This window comes from Cricetulus griseus (genome assembly GCF_003668045.3).
Source record: "Cricetulus griseus strain 17A/GY chromosome 1 unlocalized genomic scaffold, alternate assembly CriGri-PICRH-1.0 chr1_1, whole genome shotgun sequence".
In the NCBI taxonomy this organism is placed as follows: domain Eukaryota; kingdom Metazoa; phylum Chordata; class Mammalia; order Rodentia; family Cricetidae; genus Cricetulus; species Cricetulus griseus.
The window spans coordinates 127,053,325-127,063,147 of record NW_023276807.1 but is presented as its reverse complement, the minus strand read 5'-3'; the positions used below and the strand labels follow the sequence as shown (position 1 = coordinate 127,063,147).

At 38.0% G+C, this 9,823-nt stretch overlaps 1 protein-coding gene across 1 annotated transcript; it reads right to left on the bottom strand.

Annotated features, from left to right (window-relative positions):
- Positions 1 to 2,433: 2,433 nt before the first annotated feature.
- On the bottom strand, positions 2,434 to 4,905 carry LOC100753154 (aconitate hydratase, mitochondrial-like). Its single transcript, XM_035452919.1, is given in 3 exon segments — positions 2,434 to 3,729; positions 3,731 to 4,794; positions 4,797 to 4,905. Coding segments are annotated over 3 exon segments (2,457 nt in total). The 5' UTR covers positions 4,894 to 4,905.
- Between the last annotated feature and the right edge of the window lie 4,918 nt (positions 4,906 to 9,823).

Below are 9,823 nucleotides of genomic sequence, written 5' to 3'. Positions count from 1 at the left end.
CTAGAGTCCTAGTCACAGATGAAGTTCACAACTCTTCCAAAAATGTACATCTTATCAGTTTAGGAAATTTATTGCAGTTCAGAGATATATTAATGTATCTATTTGTTATTTTTTTATTTTCAAATGGTATATATGTTTAAATCATCTAAGTTTATCTAAATAGAAAAAAATACATGGTTTAAAATACTGGTTTTTTGAGACAGGTATTGCTTTGGAGCCTGTCCTGGAACTCATTCAGTAGACCAGGCTGGCCTCAAACTCACAGAGATCTGACTGCCTCTGCGTCCCGAATGGTGGGATTAAAGGTGTGTGCCACCAATGCTCAGCTTAAAATACTATTTTTTCAGGAATAGAAACTGACTTTTTTCAAACAAAATACAATTTCAGAGAATTTAGTGTAGTAGATGTTACCATCATAGCAATCTGATACATTTAATTTTTTAAAAATATATGTTACTATTAGAAAAGTTTACATGAGAAAGGACAAAGAAGAGGAGAGAAAAAAGGGGGTAACCAAATGAGGGTTATATAAAGAAACATAAATTATTTAAAAAATTAATTAGTGGGATAGTAAAATATATGTGATCTGAAAAAGATGGATAAATACTAATACTGGAGGTTCAACCATTTAGAAAGGGTGGGGAAAAGGGTGTCAGGTAGAAGAGAGAATTGTGGGTAAACTAACGAAAGTATGAACTTCAGAAAAACCTTATGAAACATACTATTTAGTAAACTAAATTCAAAATATAATGAAAAAGTTTGAACGGAATTACCCTAGATAGGTGGACAATATCACACCCAGGAAACTTGGGTTATTAAGTGAAAATGTACAACAAGATATGGATGCCTCCCTGTAAGTTATTGCTCAAGTGAGCCCTAAAAGTCTCCAAAATAACACATACTCTTGCTCAAGCCTTGAATTCTTGAACATGCCACATAGTTTTGGTATTGGATACAGAAATACTAAACCATCCAGGAGACTTCTTGATCTGCTAGTTTCATGGTTTTGTAAGGTGTTCTACAGAATTCTTGGAGAGAAAAGATAACAATTACCTTGCTCAGGTTGGGACCCTCCATGCTACTGTACTGACCCATGATGCAAGATGTATCCACTGGTACAAGAGTTATGGTACAACTTATTGCTTTCTGATTAGACTGTTTGCATCTTTCACTGGAGAAAACTATATTCTTACTCCTATAACCCTGATTAAAATTCTGTATCTTGGAGAAAATAGAAAATAAAATAGAAAGTTCTACTCTTAGGTTGCTAAATAGTCATGTCATAAAATTGCCTTCCAAATACTGCTTCTGATACTTATAGACCGGGGTTGCTCTCAAACTTCCTTAAGGAAGCTTCTTTTGCGTTTCTCAACTGTCAATGCAGAGACATATAACTGAGCTCTGAGAATAAATGATTCAGTGTTCAGCAATAAATGGGACACCTTTACTTCAGCTTCCGTGCTAAGTCCTAGGAAATATAACAGAAAACAAAAGGGTGAAAAAGAATGCAAGAGTTAGAGAATAAAGTGGAGTACATGGAGTTTCTGTCCTTTGGACATGACAGGGCTAACACACTAAGAAATTCACAGCAACTGGGTTTACCTATGCAAGAACAAGCTAGCCAAAAGTTTAGCACAAATGGAGGATTCCCCATGCCTTAGAAGTGAGGTATTTTTAGGTGATAGCTGCCGTAGAGACTTCTTGGAGGAGAAAAGAAAGCAATTGTTTTACTCATCTTGTGGTCCTTAGTCAGGGACACGCCTTGTGGCTCAAAATAATACAGACTACAAAATTTCTCTGCCATGTAAAATCTATTCTATGGACGAAGAAGAATCATTCTTTTTTGAGTATATGCCCAGAGAATCATTTCTCAAGCTCCAATAGGTGGTCCAACACTCACATGCATGTGGTTAGCATTAATTTGACTTGGCTTGCATTCAGTAGTTATCAAGAAAAATACTGAAGAAAAAAAAAAGAGCAAGGAAGATGAGAAGGTGTGTCTTGAGGAACATATTAAGGAGATGGAAAGAAGATATAGGACACAGAACCTATCATATATAGTTGTACATGTGAATAAAATGTTAAGAGAAAGGAAAGCCATTAACAAAAATTTTTTCAAAAAGTCATTCACTATTTTTACACATGAAATTTAGAATATCACGGGACAATTTTTTTTTTTTTTTTGGATTTGGCTTTTTTTTTCTTATGAGAACAAAAGCTTCTCTAAAATCCTTCAGCCACCAGTGAAATGATCAGGCAGGATGAAAACTTTTTTTTTTTTTTTAGAGAGAGTGCTGTCTTTAAAAATAAATACAGGTGCATGGACTATTGAAGGAAGAACCAAACTGAAAGGCAGGGGCTGGGACATAATCTCAAGTGCCCTCCACGGTGGATCACTCTGTGGGCTGAGGATGGAGAGAGCAGGTCTGGTCGTCATCTCAGAGCAGGAGGCCATGCTGGATCGACCAGCTCTGGCTCTGAGGATGCACATGGACCTGTACTTCTGACACCCAGCAGGGTCCAGAGTGGTACATGACAGCCAGCCAGCCGGGACCTTCCGTATTGCTGCAGCTCCTTCATCCTGTTTTGGGCACTGCCTGCACGGAACCATTCGATCTGGGTCTCATTGAAGGTGTGGTTCAAGAGGATGGTTTCCTGGGTCCCATTAGGGTGCTTGATGATGCATTTCAGAGGCTTGCCAGGGGCAAAATCCTTCAGGCCTTGAATAGTCAGTTTGTCCACTGGATGGATCTTGTTGTAGTCAGAGGGGTCAGCAAAGGTGAGGGGCAGCAAGCCCTGTTTCTTTAGATTCGTTTCATGGATCCTGGCAAAGCTCTTGGTGACGATGGCCCGGCCCCCAAGGTGGCGAGGCTCTAGTGCTGCATGTTCCCGGCTCGAGCCTTCACCATAGTTCTCGTCTCCAATCACCACCCACCTGATGCCATGTTTCTTGTAGTATCGAGCAGTGTCAGGCACAGGGCCAAACTCCTGGGTGACAGCATTACGCACGGAGTTGGCCTTGCCGTTTTCAATGTTGATGGCACCAATGAGCAGGTTATTAGAGATGTTGTCCAGATGTCCACGGAACTTGAGCCAGGGGCCAGCAGCAGAAATGTGGTCCGTGGTGCACTTCCCTTTGACCTTGATGAGGATTTGCAGGTCCTCCAGGTCTTTGCCGTCCCACTTGTCAAAAGGCTCCAAGAGCTGCAGGCACTGGCTGGTAGGGCTCACGTCTACCCACTGCCCACTGCTGTCCTTGGGGGGTTGCTGGTAGGTGTCCTGCCCTGGGTCAAAGTCTGATCGGGGAAGTTCATCTGCATCTGGAGCTTCCAGCTTGAACTTCTTGCCGTCCTTGCCTGTCAAGAAGTCGGTTTCTGGGTTGAACTTAAGGGTTCCTGCAATGGCCAGGGCTGTGACAATCTCTGGGGATGTGACAAAAGCGTGGGTCTCAGGTTTTGCGTCATTGCGGCCTGTGAAGTTCCTGTTGTAGGAAGTGACGATTGTATTCTTCTCCCCCTTCTTGATGTCTTTCCTGTCCCACTGGCCAATGCAATGGCCACAGGCATTGGCCAAAACAATGCCACCCACATCCCTCAGGATCTGTGCATAGCCATCCCGCTCAATGGTGGCGGGGATCTGCTCAGAGCCTAGTGTGATGGTGAACTGGGACTTGCACTTGAGTCCATGGGCCAGTGCCTGCTGGGCCACAGCTGCTGACCGTCCCACTTGTATCCTCATAGCTTGAATTGGTGCAGCTGCCAATTGAACCCACTCTGATGTCCAGAGGCAAACCTTCCTTCTCGGCCACAGTGCCCACTTCTGCTACTGGGTGAGTCAAGTCAGGGGTAAAAGGTCCATTGATATGCGGCTTTAGCTCATTGAGGTTAATTTCAATCACTTGGTCATTCTGGCAGTCAGGGTCAGGCACTAGGTGATCCTTGAATTCTTCAGCTAGACTGGCAATGTCTGCTCAGCCAGTCTTGCTCAGGTATTTCATCCTGTGATTGTATGGGAACACTGATGTGGTGGCCCCAATTTCTGCACCCATGTTGCAGATTGTTGCCATGCCAGTGCAGGAGATGGAGTCCACACCAAGCCCGTGGTATTCCACAATGGCACCTGTACCACCTTTTACTGTCAGGATTCCTGCCACTTTCAGGATCACATCTTTGGATGAGGTCCAACCAGAGAGGGAGCCTGTCAGCTTCACGCCAATCACCTTGGGACACTTCAACTCCCAGGGGATCCCAGCCATGACATCCACAGCATCAGCACCCCCTACTCCAATGCAGATGCCTCCTAGGCCACCACCATTGGGGGTGTGGGAGTCAGTGCCAATCAGAAGAACTCCAGGGTATGCATAATTTTCTAGGATGATCTGGTGAATGATTCCAGATCCCGGCCTCCAGAAGCCCACACCATACTTGGCACCTGCGGTTGCCAGGAAATTATACACTTCCTGGTTTATGTCCTTGGCCCTGCACAGGTCTTTCTCACCCCCTAGCTGGGCCTCAATCAGATGGTCACAGTGGATAGTTGATGGCACGGCTACCTTGGGCAGCCCACTGCTAATGAACTGTGGCATAGCCATCTGAGCTGTTGCATCCTGCGTGGCCACCCGGTCGGGCCGTAGACGCAGGTATATCTTTCCCTGCTCAATCTCCTGATTGGCTGGGTCATCCAGATGTCCATATACAATCTTCTCTGAGAAAGTCAGAGGCCGGTTCAACCGTTTGCGGACAATGTTAATGTTCTTCTCTAGCAGGTCATAGTGGATGTACTCATTGGGCTCATGGCCACCTTGGCCCGTTGGCACAGGACAGAGGCCACATGGCACTGCCGCACACCCAAGGCCTTCTGCAGCCAGGTCACCAGGAGGCTGTAAGGCACCATTTTGTGCACTGACAAAGATGAGATAGCCAGGACAAAATTTTTTTAAAAAACATTTTAGTCTCACTTTCAAAAATTAATTGGAAGTATATTTTACTTGTCTTTGTGAATTCATATTCATATTATAATACCTTTTATTAGTTACAAAATAGAATGGAAAGCTTGAATGGGTTATTTAAATATTCTGGTACATGTCAAAATTTAGCATATCTATAGTTATATACACAGTCATTTCTTATATTCATACACAATAAATATTTTACAATTTACATATAAATTTTAAATTTATATAGGAAATCTATTGCATTATTTTATTGAAAGTGTCTTATAAATAAGATTTGAAATAATATTCCCTGGTTTCTAAGTGTATGACAGCAACATTTCCAACCATTAGCCAAAAGATAGGACATATAAAGTCTACATTCAATTGTGTAGAAGGGAAATACCTAATAATTCAGATTTGAGTGAGTCTACTTGGTATTTTACTTTCTATGTGGAAAAAATTAATTCATTAATAAATGTGTCAATGATTCTCCATGCTGCTGCATTCGACATTTTTTATTAGGGTTTCATCTACAGATTGAAATTTTAATAAATTTCTAAGAAAGAGTTATAGTAAGGAAAACAATGTGCACAAATTACAAGAGCCTAAATATATTTTAATAATTAAAAGTGAACATGCTAAACTACCATAGAAAAAATAAATGATATAATTTTATTTAAAACATAAAATTTTAATTAATAATTTGCTTTCAGGGAAATAAATGCCTGCTATTTTCCATAAAAATAGCTGAATTATAGAATGTTTTTAAATGTATAAATAGTTCCTGTAAATCTTTGATAATTTAATACTTGGATGTAATATATTTAATCATTTTCCCATTACTCCCACTTATTATTTCCAGATGCATGTTCACCTCCAAATCACTTATTTCTAATTTCCTGTCATATATATGATATATATATATATATATATATATATATATTATGACATGATTTTTCCTATATAATAAGATGTGTCACATACACACAAAATAATTTTCATATCATATATTTGAGATTGGTATCATATATGTCATATATGTCATATATATGATATATGTGAGATTAATGTATGGTAAAGATATGCATATATATGCATATAATATATATATTTATATATATATATACAGTTATGCCACTTGTAATTCCTATAAACTCTTGAGTACAGGTGCATCTAAGGGAATGTGGGGCTATACCCTTAAAGAAACTGACAATCTTCTCCAAGAAGTCAGCAATTATACATAGGTCCTAGGCTAGGGATGCTGGCTCTTGACCATTTCTCTCTACATGCTGGAATATTTACTTTCTTATTTTTGTGTGAGTATTATGAAGGAAACTACAACTCTTAAAAGTAAAGGAATTCTCTGATTCTTTAATGTCACAAGAACTTGTTCACTCTGGTTCTCTCATGTGTCTGTCTCTTACTATATATTTCTACCTCTTTTTCCTCTGTAATTGGTCCTAAGATTTGGTGAGAATGTGTTATCATTCTATTTGTTTTTCAGCATTCCTTGGAGCACTGTTCTCTGCACTTGGCCTAGTTCTTATATGTCTGAACAGTATAGATAGTGCATAAAGAAACATAGTTGATTGTGTCTGTGAGCTCCACAAATCTGTGGGTATAGAAAGAGGAATTTAGAGGGAAATCTGATATTGACTCTTATTAGTGAAATAATGATAGGGAGTTCATCCCCAGATTCTATGAACTTACCAAGCATTAAATCTTGGTCAAATTTGCCTTAATGATCATGTGTTTTTTCCTGTGGAACAGTTCCTATGTCCAATAAGAAAGAGTTTGATTATTTCTCTAATGTTTACAACATCATTGTACCTATATTCATAACTTGCCATTTCTGTCATTGTTGTAGCACACCAAGTTATCAAATATTTCAGAACATGGTTATCTATATTTTGAGAATTTTACCCACTAAATATACAAAACAAATAATGTATTATGTTTATAGCAAATCACTTAATGCATTTGTTAGTTGAACAAGTACAAACATATGCATGAATACATTAAGTAATTACATAAACAGAATATTGTTTATGGACACAATTTTACATTTCAGCTTTTTCTAATTTTCTTCATACTTTGATAATCTGTTTAATGCTGAGGTTTTAATCAATAACATTGCAATCAATGACTCATTTTGAATGAGTCTTGGAGCAGATGGGTTGGTTTATGCTATGAACTGTGATTCTTAAGATTGTTAGGTAATGAGAATGAGACCTTCTTGGTGGTATTAGTGCCCCCTATGAGACACAATGGCATGCTTTTTCTCTCTCTGTTTTCTTCCATGTGAGGAATCAAGATAAATTTTTCTATCTTCAAGCCAGGAATGAACTGCCAACCTTCTAAAACTCATAAGGAGAAAAATGTATATGTTATTTAGCACAAGAAGTTGCTAAAACTAAATTAAAATAGAAACAATACCTGAAGAATCCTTGAGGAGACGAATACAGTTCTGTGTTCTTAGTGACATCAGCCTTGCTTGATTTGCAAACAGTAAGGAAGGTTGTTTTAAGTTTTCCATAGTCTTGGGCATGAAAAAGTATCTAAAGCCCAACTAATTGGAGGCATCCAAGCTGAGACAGGCAAACATAAAAATAGCAAATTAGAACTCTGCTTTTTTTGACCTAAACAAATACCTATTTTCTCTTATATATTTTGAAACCTAAGACTATTGTGTGTTCACATTATGTGTACACATATATCTCCTCACCACGCACCTAACTAAAAATGAATCACATATGCATCAGCCTGCATATACATCTAAGAAAGGAAATAAAAATTTCCTTCCACAACAACCAACAACTAACTGTGTATAGACAGTTTCTATTCAAGTACATTCCCAGACACAAGCAAGTATAAGGAGGAGACTTGGGAGGTATAATGGTTGAACTGCTTTTTGGAGCATGTGCAGTAAGGAAAACTGTGTACTCTGAATTTTAGGTAGGACACTCTATTTACTCATTTATAGTTAAGTATCATTGGGTAACCTTAAAATTACATCAGATATAAAATTCAGAAAAACATCTGCAAAAAAAACAGAGAGAGGAGAGAGAGAGAGAGAGAGAGAGAGAGAGAGAGAGAGAGAGAGAGAGAGTACAGATTTGCCTGTAAACTTTGGTTAAGAATCATGTCTTTTGGGAGAAGAACTTTCATCCTAGGAACTCAGTCTCCTATGCTAGAGTGAGGACGAAAAGAGGACAAAAATCCCAGTTACTAAAGAGGAAAATGTTTCCTAAATCAATCCTTTCTCTAATAATTTTGTCTTATAATTGATATATTTATGTGAGCTATGCTTATTTTTTTGGTTGTGTGCCTACCCTTTAATGCCTGAGCCATCTTTCCAACCTGTTATTTATTTACTTATTTTTTTATACTCAAGAAAAAAATTTATTTATAAGCAATATATTATCATAGCCTCATAAATAGCTTAGAAAGTTGACTTTTAAGATCTTTAAAAATGATAGTTTTACTATTTTATATTTAATAAAATTTCTACACATTTCAATATTCTTACTATCCAGTATGAATCCAGGTCTGCTTCACTTATCTTTATTTATTTAGGTTTTTCCAGACAGGGTTTCTTTTGCAATCCCAGGGGTGTCATAAAACCAGTGGACATCTTTCACATTCTGTGGGGTCAGTTCTGCTTGTTTGGTACACTAGTGCACCGCCACAACAGGTTCATTTCCCATGTCAAAGGCCAATGAGTCGACATCAATTTCAAAGGAAACGTTTTCCATCTGTTCTGTGGAGTGAGAGAATGTTCTTCCAACTCTTCCTATCATGTAAGCATGCTTTTTCAGTTGATTGAGCTGGCTTTGTTCTACCTCACTAAGATTTTCTTCCTCTTTGGTCGCCTCTTCTTTAAGCCTTTTTTGTCTTCTTTATTTTTAGTTCTTGAGGTCACAGTGACACTAAGGACAGAAATATTTAGTCAAAGTCTGTATGAGTCTATTCCGCCGAAGCTTCAGTTCTGATATCATAATTCTGTTGAGCTCATCATCACCGTAAATCTATTTGTGATGTTTATCAGCTGACTCATGCACAGCTAAGCTCCAAGGAATCAGAAATCACAAAAGAAGTATAATGAACAATTATTAGTCAATATTACCATGAGACATAAATATCCCATGCCTTTTTTCATATTTTTTTCATGTCAGGTGGAATTGTGTCCTAGGCTTTCACAAATTAGAAAGCAGTACAATTGTGAGATAGGCATTTTCTTCCCATAGAAGTTGAGCAAGAAGTACTGAAAGTGTCATTTTACCTTGCTTTTTCCCTTCCCAGTGAGAAAAGTTGTTTAAAATAACACAATATAAGCCTTGTAAGCTATTTTTGCCATTTTTTCCTCATAGTAATGCTTCTTGGGAATGCATAGGTCAATTAATCTTTCTATTGGCAGTCTTTCAGAGACTTTGTCTCCTTGAATGTCACATCTATCTTTGAAGATTCTGTTCCTTCCCTATCGCAATTATTTCACTCTGATGATTTTTAACTCCTGTTGGTGAGGGACTAGCAATTTTTACAAGTAAGAGCAACAGGAAACATTCAAAATTCAAAAATGTATGAGAAATGTTTATAGATGCTTTGTTTGAAATTTAAAGGCCCAGTATGAAATGTCCTGTGTCTATGTAATAATTATAATGTCCCTACTCTCATGTTTAAAGGTTACATTAAAATAAATGGTCATTTTGCTAGAGTATTTTTGTACCTTTTATAACCTTAAAAGAAGGACACTAACAGAAAAGTTTCATAGTTTACTGTTTAACTCTCTTGTAATAAAGTTATGTATTTTTAATTTGTTTAACATTGTATGAGTTATATACCACTATTAAAAATCTCATAATTTAAAGCATATAGGATGTGGAAAAGTTC